The sequence below is a fragment of the Felis catus genome, chromosome X (assembly GCF_018350175.1).
Source record: "Felis catus isolate Fca126 chromosome X, F.catus_Fca126_mat1.0, whole genome shotgun sequence".
NCBI classification, from domain to species: Eukaryota; Metazoa; Chordata; class Mammalia; order Carnivora; family Felidae; genus Felis; species Felis catus.
The window spans coordinates 55,039,508-55,053,663 of record NC_058386.1 but is presented as its reverse complement, the minus strand read 5'-3'; the positions used below and the strand labels follow the sequence as shown (position 1 = coordinate 55,053,663).

The 14,156-nt window shown below is 37.5% G+C and overlaps 1 protein-coding gene across 6 annotated transcripts in view; it reads left to right on the top strand.

The window, feature by feature from the left end:
• Positions 1-14,156, top strand: part of OPHN1 (oligophrenin 1) — a 594,929-nt gene that overhangs the window by 564,391 nt on the left and 16,382 nt on the right. For all 6 annotated transcript variants that reach the window (XM_023249184.2, XM_045051063.1, XM_023249185.2 and 3 more), the window contains one exon: positions 13,934-14,099. In XM_023249184.2, coding sequence (XP_023104952.1) covers positions 13,934-14,099 — 166 coding nt within the window. The remainder of the gene's footprint in view (positions 1-13,933; positions 14,100-14,156) is intronic.

The following is a 14,156-nucleotide window of genomic DNA, read 5'->3' as shown; positions in this document are numbered from 1 at the left end:
ATCCAGGAGCATGGAACACTTTTTAAAAATTTTTTTGTGTCTTCTTCAATTTCCTTCATCAGCTTTCTATAGTTTTCAGCATACAGATCTTTTACATCTTTGGTTAGGTTTATTCCTAAGTATTTTATGACTTTTGGTGCAATTGTAAATGGGATCGATTCCTTGAATTCTTTGTTACTTCATTATTGGTGTTTAGAAATGCAACCGATTTCTGTGCATTGATTTTGTATCCTGTGACTTTGCTGAGTTCATGAATCAGTTCTAGCAGTTTTTTGGTGAATTCTTTTCGGTTTTCCGTATACTGTATCATGTTTGTTTTGAAGAGTGAAAGTTTGACTTCCTCCTGGCTGACTTGGATATTTTTATTCAGTTGTTTTGCCTGCTTTCTGAGGCTAAGACTTCCAATACTATGTTGAATAACAGTGGGGAGATTGGAGATCCCTCTTGTGTTCCTGACCTTAGGGGGAAAGCTCTCAGTTTTTCCCCATTGAGGACGATATTAGCGGTGGGTCTTTCATATATGGCTTTTATGACTTGAGGTATCATCCTTCTATCCCTACTTTCTTGAAGGTTTTTATCAAGAAAGAATGCTATATTTTATCAAATGCTTTTTCTGCATCTATTGAGAGGATGCAGTTCTTGTTCTTGTTCTTGATCTTGTTCTAGTTCTTCTCCTTTCTTTTATTGATGTGATGTATCTATAACATTGCTTGTTTTGCGGATATTGAACCAGCCCTGCATCCCAGACATAAATCCCACTTGGTCGTGGTGAATAATTTTTTTTTATTGTATTGTGGGATACAATTGGCTACTATCTTGTTGAGGATTTTTGCATCCATGTTTATCATGGAAGTTGGTCTATAGTTCTTTTTAGTGGGGTCTTTGTCTGGCTTGGGGATCAAGGTAATGCTGGCTTCATAGAATGAGTTTGGAAGTTTTCCTTCCATTTCTATTTTTGGAAGAGCTTCAAAAGAATAGGTGTTAACTCTTCTTTAAATGTTTGGTAGAATTCTCCTGGAAAGCCATCTGGCCCTGGACTCTTGTTTTTTGGGAGATTTTTACTAGTTCGATTTCTTTCCTGGTTATGGGTCTGTTCAAATTTTATATTTCTTCCTGTTTCATTTTGGTAGTTTATGTTTCTAGGAATTTGTCCATTTCTTCCAGATTGCCCATTTTATTAGCCTATAATTGCTCATAATATTCTTCTATTATTGCTTATATGTCTGCTGTATTGGTTGTGATCTCTCCTCTTTCATTCTTGGTTTTATTTATTTGGGTCCTTTTTCTTTTTGATCAAACTGGCTAGTGGTTTATCAATTTTGCTAATTCTTTCAAAGAGCCAGCTTCTGGTTTTATTCATCTGTTCTACTGGTTTCGATAGCATTAATTACTGCTCTAATCTTTATTATTATCTTGTCTTCTGCTGATTTTGGTTTTATTTGCTGTTCTTTTAACAGCTCTTTAAGGTGTGTAAGGTTAGGTTGTGTATCTGAGACATTTCTCCTTCTTTAGGAAGGCCTGGAGTGCTATGTATTTGGTCTATGCTGGAGAATGTTTCATGTGCACTGGAGAAGATTGTGTATTCTGCTGCTTTAGGATGATATATTCTATATATATATATATATATATATATATATATATATATATATATCTGATCCAGTGTTTCATTCAAAGCCAGTGTTTCCATGTTGATTTTCTGTTTAGATGATCTGTCCATTGCTGCAAGTGAGGTGTTGAAGTCCCCTACTATTATGGTATTTTATCAATGAGTTTCTTTATGTTTGTGATTAATTGACTTATATATTTGGGCTGTGTCACGTTTGGAGCATAAATGTTTACAATTGTTACATCTTCTTGGTGGATAGACCAAGAAGACCAAGAATATTAATTTTGATATAATGTCCTTCTTTATCCCATGTTAAAGTCTTTATTTTCAAATCTAGATAGTATGATATAATTATGGCCACTCCAGCTTTATTTTGGGGACCATTAGCATGGTAGATGGTTCTCCATCCCCTTACTTTCAATCTGAATGTGTCTTTATGTGTAAAGTGGGTCTCTTATAAACAGCATATAGATGGATCTTGTTTTCTTATTCATTCTGTTACTCTATGTCTTTTGATTGGAACGTTTAGTCCATTGATGATTACAGTGAGTACTGAAAGATACATTAGAGTAAGTACTGAAAGATGAATTTACTGCCATTATGTCGTCTGTAGAGTTGGAGTTTCTGATGGTGTTCTATGTTCCCTTCTAGTCTTTGTTGCTTTTGGTCTTTTGGGGTTGTTTTTCATCTTTTCTCCCATTCATAGAGTCCCCTTAAAATTTCTTGCAGTGTTGGTTTGGTGGTCATAAACTCCTTTAATTTTTGTTTGTCTGGGAAACTTTTTATTTCTCTTTCTATTCTGAATGACAGCCTTGCTGGATAAGGAATTCTTGGCTGCATATTTTTCCAATTCAGCACATTGAATATGTGCTGCCACTCCTTTCTGGCCTGCCAGCTTTCTGTGGATAGGTCTGTTGCAGACCTTATCTGTCTTCCCTTGTAGGTTAAGGACTTTTTTTCCCCTTCCTGCTTTCATGATTCTTTCTTTGCCTGAGTGTTTTGTGAATTTGACTATGATATGCCTTGCTGATAGTCGGTTTTTGTTGACTCCAATGGGAGTTCTTTGTGCTCCCTGGATTTTGATGTCTGTGTCTTTCCCCAAGTTAGGAAAGTTTTCCACTATGATTTGCTCACATAAACCTTCTACCCCTTTTCCTCTCTTTTCATCTTCTGGGACCTATATGATTCTGATATTCCTTTTCAATGTGTCACTGAGTTCTCTAATTTTTATATCATGCTCCTTTGCCTTAGTCTCCCTCTTTTTCTTCCTGCTTCATTATTCTCCATAAGTTTGTCATCTATATCAGTGATTTTCTGCTCTGATTCATCCACCCTTGCCACCATGGCATCCATTCGAGATTGCAGTTTAGTTATAGCATTATTTATTTCATCCAGTCTGACTAGCTTGTACTTCTTTTATCTCTGCAGAAAGGGATTCTAATCTATTTTCATCCACAGCTAGTATTCTTATTATCATGATTCTAAATTCTTGGTCAGTCATCTTGCTTGCACCTCTGTGTATTAAGTCCCTGGCTGTCATTTCTTCCTGTTCTTTCTTTTGGGGTGAATTTCCTTCATTTAGTCATTTTGAAGGTAGAGAAGTAATTAATAAAGTAAAAAAATAAAGGGGTGCCTGGGTAGCTCAGTCTGTTGAGCATCCAACTTCAGCTCAGGTCATGATCTCATGGTTTGTGAGTTCAAGCCCCATGTCAGGCTCTGTGCTGACAGCTCAGATCCTGGAGCCTGCTTCAGGTTCTGTGTCCCCTCCTCTCTCTGTCCCTCCCATGCTCATGCTCTGTCTCTCTCTGTCTCTCAATAATAAATAAACATTAAGAAAAAATTTTTAAGTAAAAAAAAAACCTAAAAATTAAACAAAACAATACAAAAAATCAAATAAATGAGGCTGGATTCTGGGTGTGTTTTGGTCTGGTTGTTGAAAAATTGATAGATTAGAGAATAAAGGAAAAGATAAAAAAAAGAGTGGAGGAAGGGAAATGTTTGAAAGTTTGGAAAAATGAATGCAATAAATAGAATAAAATGAAATGATGGGAGTAAAATAGAACATAAAAAATTTCAAAAAAGTAAAAAAAAATAAAAAAATTTAAAGAAAATTTTTTAGTAAAAATGGAAAATAAAAATAAATTTTTTTCTTTCTGTATTCAAGAATAAAAAAGAAAAAGAAAAGAAAATCGAATAGATGTCCCAGCAAACAGAAACAAATATGATTTAATTACATCCGTTTTCCCCTAGAAGTCAAAAGTATGAAGCACTTTATAGTCCATAAACTAAGCAGGCGAAGACATTTGTGGTGTTTCTCAAGATAGTGGTGGACCAGTTGGGTTGGGTTTAGTGTAACAGCTCTGTTCTCCACTAGGTGGTGCTGCTTAGCTTAATGTGGTGGATTGTTGTGGCATGTGTAGGCGTGGCCACCCAGCTACCCAGTCTCTAGTATCGGAACTCTGTGCTCTCCCCACCCGGCAATCAAGCAGCTCTCTTTTGTCTCCAGCTTCCGTCCACTCCTCACTTCTACACTGTCCATGACCAAACTGTCAGGCTACCAGGCTGCACCTCCCTCCTGAGTTTTATTTCAGATTGGGCTGTGTTTCTCAACCCCTCACTTCTGAGGGACTGCGGCTTTGACCCTTTATGACTCTCTGTGAGAGGGTCTCACTAAGCAGTGGCCATGTCCTGGCCTGCCCTCAGGAATATTCACAAGACTGTGCCACTGCCTATGACCAGAGACTACAGCCAGGTGCCAGCCTTCCCCAGAAAAAGTACTTGTGATCATGTACCAGCAGCGTTTTAGGGATTATGGCAAATCACAACACACATCTGGTGCCAGGCTTCACCCTTAACCTCCTCTCTAACACCAATCAATGTGGCCATTCTCTGGGTCTTCTGGGACCTTTGACAGTGGGGAGGCCACACTGCCTCTACTAAATGTCCTCCCAACAGGGGAACATCCTCTCTGCGTGTGGCCAGAGGACCCTTTAGACCTTGCTCTCTGCTTCCAGGGATTTGCCCTTCCCACCAGAGCACCTCCAGGTATTGAGCTGCAGAGTTTCAGACTCTGTGCTCCCCCTGGTTATGGAATCTTCATAGAATTTAAACCCTCTCCTTTCTCCTTTCTCCCTTTTTTGCTCAGCCCCTGAAGCTGTTTTGACTCTTACTTTTCTCTGAAGCTGCTTTCGGGAGGGGGGAGTGCTTTTCTAATATTCTCCCCCTGTCTCCATCCTCTCTGCACAAGCAAAAACAGCTCCCTGACCTCTGAGACTTCTCTCTCCCCCAGTTCACCTCTCTGCACCACATACCTGCTGAATTCTGTGGTTCAGGTTGTGCAGATTTTTGTGTTAATCCTAAAATCAGTTTTCTAGGTGTACAAGGTGGTTTAGCATTGATCTAGCTGCATTTAAGGGATGAGAGACTAAAAAAAAAAAAAAGCTTCCATGCTGTTCTGCCATCTTGTCCCCTCCTCTACCTTAACATTTTATAGAAGAAAACTTGAAAGTATCAAGATGTCCTTTTAAAAAATTAATAAATATCAAGGTCTACTGACACAATTTTTATTACTCTTTTTTTTAGCTTTTATTTAGCTTCCATTTATATAACATACAGTGTAATATTAGTTTCAAGTGTACAACTTAGTGATTCAACACTTATATATGATGCCCTGTGCTCACCAACACAAGTACACTCCTTAATCTTCATCACCCATTTCACCCATCCCCCTACCTACCTCACATCCAGTAAAACCTCAAATTTGTTCTCAGGGTTAAGAGTCTGTATCTTTGTGTACCTCTCAATTTTCTTGCCATGATCACTTGTTTTGTTTCTTAAATTCCATGTATGAGTGATATCATATGGTATTTGTCTTTCTCTGACAGACTTATTTCACTTGGCAAAATAATCTGTAGCTCCATCCACATCATTGCAAATGGCAAGATTTCATTCTTTTTTATGACTAAGTAATATTTCATTATATATATATATATATATATATATATATATATATATATATATAAAACCTCTTTTTTCCCAAATTTTTCTTTAAATTCCAATTAGTTAACATACAGTATGATATTAGTTTCAGGTGTACAATTTAGTGAATCAAAACTTAGATATGACACCCTGTGCTCATCATAACATATGCACTCATTAATCTCCATCACCTATCAAACACATTGCCACTCAATAACCGTCAGTTTGTTCTGTATAAATTAAGAGTCTGTTTCTTGCTTTTCCTCTCCTCCCCCCCAACCATGTTCATTTGTTTTGTTTCTTAAATTCCATATATGAGTGAAATAATATGGTTTTTGTCTCTGATTTATTTTACTTATCATAATACTCTCTACCTCCATCCACACTATTGCAAATTACAAGATTTCATTCTTTCTTATTGATGAGCATTATGCCATTGTAATATATATATCCATTCCACATCTTCTTTATCCATTCATCAGGGTATGGACATTTGGGCTCTTTCCATAATTTGGCCATTTTCTTATGCTGCTATAAATATCAGAGTGAATGTATCCTTTCAAATTAGCATTTTTGTATAATTTGGGTAAATAACTAAGGGTGCAATTGCTACATAATCAGGCAGTTCTATTTATAATTATTTTTAAATTTAGTTTTAATTTTTTTAATGTTTATTTATTTTTGAGACAGAGAGAGATAGAGCATGAATGGGGGAGGGTCAGAGAGAGAGACACACACAGAATCTAAAGCAGGCTCCAGGCTCTGAGCTGCCAGCACAGAGCCTGATGCGGGGCTCAAACTCACAGACCATGAGATCATGACCTGAGCCAAAGTTGGAAGCTCAACCGACTGAGCCACCCAGGCTCAGCCCCTATTTATGAATTTTTAGGGAACCTCCATACTGTTCTCCAACATGGCTGCACCAGTTCTCATTTCCACCACAGGGCAAAAGTGTTCCCTTTTCCACATCCTCACCAACATATGTTGTTTCATGTGTCGTTAATTTTAGCCATTCTCACAGGTGTAAGGTGGTATCTCATCATGGTTTTGATTAGTCTTTCCATGATGATATGTGATATTGAACATCTTTTCATGCATATGTTGACCATATGGATGTCTTCTTTAGAAAAAAAAAGTGTATTCATGTTTCTGTCCATTTATAACTGGATTCTTTGGTTTTTGGAGTGTTGAGTTTTATAAGTTCTTTATATATTTTGGATACTAACCTTTAATGAGATACATCATTTGCAAATATCTACTCCCATTCTGTAGATTGCCTTTTAGTTTTGATTGATTCTTTTGCTGTGCAGAAGCTTTTTATTTTGATGAAATCCCAATATATCATTTTTGCTTTTGTCTCCCTTGCCTCAGAAGACATACCTAGTAAGAAGTTGCTGTGGATGATGTCATAGGAGTCACTGCCTGTGTTCTTCTCTAGGATTTTGATGGTTTCCTGTCTCACATTTAGGTCTTTCATCCATTTTGAATTTATTTTTGTGTATGGTGTAATAAAGAGGACCAATTTCACTCTTTTGCATGTTGCTGTTCACTTTTCCCATTATCATTAAGAGACTGTCTTTTTTCCATTGGATATTATCTCCTGCTGTATCAAAGTTTAATCTACCATATAGTTGTGAGTTGATTTCTGGGTTTTCTATTCTGTTCTGTTGATCTATATGTCTATTTTTGTGCCAGTACCATAATGTCTTCATAACTACAGCTTTGTAATATAACTTGAAGTCTGAAATTGTCATGCCTCCAGTCTGCTTTTCTTTTTCAAGGTTTGCTTAGCTATTCGGGGTCTTTTGTGGTTCCATACAAATTTTAGGATTGTTTATTCTAGCTCTGTGAAAAATGCTGCTGGTATTTTGATAGGGATTGCATTAAATGTCTAGATTGCTTTGGGAAAAATAGACATTTTAACAATATTTGTTCTTCCAATCCATGAACATGGAATATTTTTTCATTTCTTTATGTCATCTTCAATTTCTTTCATAAGTGTTTTATAGTTTTTGGATTACAGATATTTTACCTCTTTGGTTAGGTTTGTTCCTAGGTATCTTATGGTTTTGCAATTACAATTTGGATTATTCTTTTAATTTCTCTTTTCAGCTGTTTCATTATTGGTGTATAGAAATGCAACAGATTTCTGTACATTGATTTTGTATCCTGCATCTTTCCTGAGTTTGTGTATAACATCTTGCAATATTTTGGTGGAATCTTTCAAGTTTTCTATATAGAGTATCATGTTATCTGCAAATAATGAACATTTTACTTTTTTCTTGTCAATTTGGATGCTTTTGATTTCTTTTTATTGTCTGATTGCTGTGGCTAGGACTTGCCATACTGTGTTAAATAACAATGGTGAGATTGGGCATCCCTGTCTTCTTCCTGACCTTAGAGGGAAAACTCTCAGTTCTTCCCCATTGAGGATGATATTAGCTTTAGGTTTTTCATATATGGACTTTATTATGTTGAAGTATGATTCCTCTAACCCTACTTTGTTACAGGTAACTATCATGAATGAATGTTGTACTTGGTCAAATGCATTTTCTCCACCAATGAAAGGATCATATGATTCTTATACTATCTTTTATTAATATGGTATATCACATAGATTGATTGGCAAATATTGAAACACCCTTGAAGCCCAGAAATAAATCCCACTTGATTATGGTGAATGTACTGTTTGATTCAGTTTGCTAGTATTTTATTGAGACTTTCTGCCTACATGTTCATCAGGGATATTGGCCTATACTCTTTTTTGGTGCAGTCTTTATCTGGTTTTGGTATCAGGATGATGCTAGCCTCATACAATGAATTTGGAAGTTTACCTTCCTTTTCTATTTTTTGGAATAGTTTGAGAAGAATGGGTATTAACTCCTCATTAAATATTTGGTAGAATTTACCTGTGAAGCCATCTGGCTCTGGGCTTTTGTTTTTTGGGAGATTTTTTGATTACTGATTCAGTTTCTTTGCTGGTTTATCACTCTATTCAAGTTTTCTGTTTTCTTCCTGTTTCAGTTTTCATAGTTTATATTTCTAGGAATTCATCCATTTTTCTAGGTTGTCCAATTTGTTGACATATATTTTTTTCATGATATTCCAATTGTATTTCTGTGGTGTTGGTTGTTGTTTTTCCTCTCCAATTTGTGACTTTATTTATTTGGGCTCTTTCTTTTTTGGTAAGTCTGGCTCTAGGTTTTTCATTTTATTATATTTTTTTAAACAACCAGTTCCTGCTTTCATTGATCTGTTCTATTAGGTTTCTTTGATTCTATATCATTTATTTCTGCTTTAGCCTTTATTATTTACTCCCTTCTGTTTGCTATAGGTTTTGTTTCTTGTTCTTTTTCTAATTCCTTTAGGTGTAAAGTTAAGCTGTTTATTTGAGATTTTTCTTGCCTCTTGAAGTGGACCTGTATTGCTATCTCTTTCCTTCTTAGGACTGCTTTTGCTGCATCAGAGAGGTTTTGGGCCATTGTGTTTTTATTTTCATTTGTTTCCATGTATTTTTTATATCTTCTTTGATTTCCTGGTTGATCCATTCATTGTTTAGTTTAACACTCATGTATATGCTGAAGTTAAACAGTGCTGTTTAACACTCATGTATATGTGGTCTTTCCAATATTTTTCTTATAGTTGACTTAAAGTTTCCTAGCGTTGTGTTCAGAAAATATGCATGATATGATCTCAATCTTTTGGTACTTGGTGAAGCCTGAACTATGACCTGCATAATGTCCCATATGCACTTCCAAAGAATGTGCATTCTGCTGTTTTAGAATGGCATGTTTTGAATATATCTGTTAAATCCATCTGATCCAGGGTGTCATTCAAAGCCATTATTTCCTTGTTGATTATCAGCTCAGATGATGTGTCCATTGATGTAAGTATGGGTGTTAAAGTCCTCTACTATTATTGTAGTAGTATCAACGAGTTCCTTTTTTGTTGTTGTTTTATATATCTGACTGTTCCATGTTGGGAGCATAAATATTTACAATCGTTAGATCTTCTTGTTGGATTATCCCCTTTATTATAATGTAGTGCCTTTCTTCAGTCTTTGGTTTAACATCTACTTTGTCCAACATAAGTATTGCTACTCCAGCTTTCTTTTAACATCCATTTGCATGATAAAATTTTCTCCATCCCCTCACTTTCAATCTTAGGTGTCTTTTGGTCTAAAATGAGGCTCTTGTAGGGAGCATTTACATGGGTCTTGGGTTTTTTTTTAATTCATTCTTACACTCTCTGTTTTTTTTCTTGGCATGTTTGGTCCATTTACATTCAGAGTAATTATTGATAGATATGTATTTAGTGTGATTTCATTATTTGTTTTATTGTTGTTTCTGGAGATACTCTCTGTTCCTTTCTTGTCTTTGTCACTTTGGGTCTTTACTTTCCACCTGAAGAGTCCTCTTTAATACTAGCAATGCTGATTTAGTGGTCACAAACTCCTTTAGTTTTTGTTTGTCTGGGGAACTATTTAATTCTCCTTCAATTGTGTGTGATAGCCTTGCTGGATAGAGTATTCATGGCTACATGTTGTTCCCATTCAGCATTTTGAGTGAATCATGCCACTCCCTTCCGGCTTGCCAAGTTTCTGTTAGAAATCTTCACCTAGTCTTATGGGTCTTCCCTTGAAAGTTAGGAACTTCTTTTCTCTTGATGCTTTTAAGATTTTTTTAATTACTTTATTTTTCAAATTTAATTATAATATATCTTGGTGTTGTCCAGCTTTTGTTGATTTTGATGAGACATCTCTGTGCCTCCTGGATCTGGATTTTTGTTTTGTTTCCTAGATTAGGGGAGTTTTAAGCTATGATTTCCTCAAATACATTTTCTGCCCACTTCTCTCTCTTCTTCTTCTGTGACTCTTATAATGTAAATGTTATTACATTTGATGGAGTCACTGAGTTCCTTAATCTATTCTTGAGTTCCATAAGTCTTCTTTCTCTCTTTTGTTCAGCTTCATTATCTTCCATTATTTTGTTCTTTATATTACTTATTCTTTACTCTACTTCTTCTAGCTTGTGTTTATTGCACAAGCATGTTTCCAATGTCAGTGTTGCATTTTTCATTTCTGACTGATTATTTTTTAACTCTTTTATCTCTGTGGTAAGGGTCTCCCTGAAGTCTCCTATTCTTTCCTCCAGTTCAGCAAGTATCCTTATGATTGTTGCTTTAAATTTTCCATCAGGCATGTTACTTATATCTGTTTCACTTGGATCTGTGGCTTTGACCTTATCTTGTTGTTTCATTTGGGATAAATCCCTCCATCTTCACAGTTTTTTATAAGTCTGTCTTCTTTGCTGTGTTAGACAATCCAGTCATGTTTTCTGTTCCTGAGAGTAATGGCTTTGGGAAGAAGAGGTCATATGCTATCCATGGTCTGAAGCATCAGGGAATGACTCTGGTATATGCTGAATGTTTTCTGTTGTGTTTTAAGTGCTCCATCATTCAGGCCAGTCCTCTATTCTCCTTGCCTACATTGGTCAGTGTTTGGTCCCTGATCTTAATGTAGTGAGGTTTAACTAGGTGTGCTCTGGTCTCTTTGTGAAATGAGACATGATGCTACTTTCAATAGAAATGAAGCCCTGCAGAATGCTCTGGCCAGGAGATGCAATGTGGACAGGGGGTTCTGCTGGTCCTCTAGGGAAGGGGCCCACTATGCTGTCAGTGATACAAGCTAGACCTAGAAGGACAGTACCTCCAGAGCACAGGGGTGAGGGACCTGGTGTAAGCAGGCTAGGAAGCTAGTGTTGGTGCTATGGTGCTTATTGCAGGTGGTTCTGTGTTTATGTTGAGGAGTGTGAGTAGGGAGAAATGGCACCAGCTATCTCCCTTGTCCTTGTAGAGGTACCTCCATGCATAATGTCTGAGGGAAGCACTCTGAGAAGATCAAATAATCTTCCCCTATATGTCCCAGGTGCTTTTCAGATAGCTGTTTCCACACTATCAGACTCTGGGGTGTATACTGCCTTCTTTCCAGGAGCAGCACAGTGCCTTCTGGGCTCTATCCCAGCCAAGCTTGCTGACTTTTATAACTCCAGGCTTTAGGAATATGGTGTGGGCAGGGGTCTGCACTGGTCTTCTTGGTAAAGGGCCTACCAAGCTGGAATTGAGGCAGGTTTGATTGAGAAGGTCAGTTGTTCCAGAGCACAAGAGTGTGGGACCTGGTTTAAGCAAGTTAGGCAGCCAGTGTAGGGCCAAGGTGCCATCTGTAGTTGGCCCTGTGTTTGTACTGAGTGGCAGATGAGGGAAATGTTGATAGCCAGCTCCTCTGTCCTCAGAGAGGCATCTTGCTGAACTCTGACTCTCATGGAGGTACTCCAGGAAGAGGGAGTAATCCCCCCCTGTGTGCCCCAAGCATTCTTCAGATCACTTTTCCCATGCCATCTGCCCCTTGGTTGTTTGCCTGCCGTCTCTCCAGAATTAGGGCAGTACACTCATGTCTGTATCATAGCCAAGCACACCAACATTTAACCCTCCCCCCCCCCGAGTTGCAAGAACTCATGAAAATCAGCTCCTCTAATTTTCCCAGTCAATGGCTTTGGGGAAATGTTCTCCTTGTGCATTCCCCTGTGCTCTCCTCTCTCTCTCTTGCCTTTCTTCATGACCATGCCCCTTCCCCTCTGCAGCACCTGCCATCTATTTTTTTCTCACAAACCATGTCTCTGCACCTCTACCTTCCTCAATGTGGCTTCTTCTCTGCCTTTAGTTGTGGAGTTTGCTCTGTCAGTCTTCAGGTTGATTTCTGGGGTATTTAGAATGATTTGATAGTTATCTAGCTGTGTTTGAGGGATGAGATGAGCCTAGAGTCCTCCTATTCTAACGCCATCTTAGCTCCTCCATGATAACACCCTTAGTTGCACATGTGTCTATTTCCCTATAATGTTCTGCAGGACATAAGTACTTTTAATGTTTTTTTTTTTACTTAATATTTTAATTTTAATTTTTAAAATTATTTTTTAAAGTTTATTTATTTTTGGTAGAGAGAGAGATAGGGAAGGAAAAACAGAGAGAGAAGGAGAAAGAGAATCCCAAACAGGTTCTGCACTGTCAACTCAGAGCCTGACATGGGTCTCTAACTCACAAACCATGAGATCATGATCTGAGCTGAAATCAAGAGTCAGATGCTTAACCAACTGAGCCACCCAGGTGCCCCATTACTTAATATTATTTTAAATGCATGTGTATTTTTTAACCTGCCCCAAATCTTTGTCAGTTCATGTGTAATATTTACTGGTTAAGTGCTTATAAAAATTGGTTTGCTTATTCTTTGTGCTGGGTCCGAGTATTTGCTATTAAGAAGCATGTTTTTGTTCTGATTGTTTTTCCTATTTTGGGGAGGGGTTAATTCCCTTGGGCTTATTCCCCAACGTGGATCAACTGGATCAATAAGTATAAACTATGCCTTATGTATGATTTTGCATCCACGTTTTCCAGAATTTATTATGGCTATATAGACAGAATTAGCCTGGTGTACAGTGTTACCAACAATGTGTAAGTGCATCCATGTCAGAAACTCCTGCCAGAACCATTTCATAAATAATTATGTATATTTATTTTGTACTGACTGACCTGGAAACCAGAGACATAGAGGCAGGGAGGCAAGTTGGAATACTGCTACCATAGTCAAGGTCTAAGTAAAAAATACCTGAGTTTTGGTAATTACAAAACAGATTCAAATTCATTATAAAACATTGACTAAGTGCCTATTATGTGCCAGGCCTGTACTAAATATATTAGTGCTTATTTTTTTTAAGTTTATTTACTTTGAGACAGAAAGAGAGAGGAGCAATAACACATGCATATGAGTGGGGGACAGGCAGAGAGAGAATCCCAAGCAGGCTCCGCACTGTCAGTGCATAGCTGAACTGTGAGGTCATAACCTGAGCCGAAATCGAGAGTCAGATGCTTAACTGACTGAGCCACCTGGCACCCTAGTACCTAATTAATTTTTTTTTATCTCTGTAAGTAAAAGTATTATTGGTCTTCATTATATAGATGAGGAAACTAAGAATTATCAAATTGATGTAACATACCCTAGGTCACACAAATAGAAGTTCTAGAGCTGGGTTTCAAACATAGACTTTCTGAAGAATTAAGCTGCTGGAAGAATGAAAAGCAAAACAAAACAAAAACAAACAAACAAAACAAAACAAAAATCAACCAACCAAAAAAAAAAAAAAAGATAGAAAGAAAGGAAAACAAATGCATAGTTGTTAGTGACCAAAAGTAAGTGGGGGCCAAGGGAGGTAGCCAAGATAACTCTAATATTGGGTGCCTGTTCATGAATAGTGTTCCAGTTGGCTAACCACTCAAGTTCTTGGTGGTGTTCTCTTTCAGGAGACTCTGACAGTTTCAGCAAAGTGCGGCCTCTAGGAGAAAAGCCAACAATTGTCCGTCCTCCAGTGAGGCCTCCAGATCCTCCGTGCCGGGCAGCTACTCCCCAAAAGCCAGAACCAAAGCCAGATATTGTGGTTAGCAATGCAGGGGGAATCTCATCGTCTGTGTAAGTAGAGTTGTTCCTCATCCTTGACCTAAAGGTCATGTTAGGCCATCAGGAGTT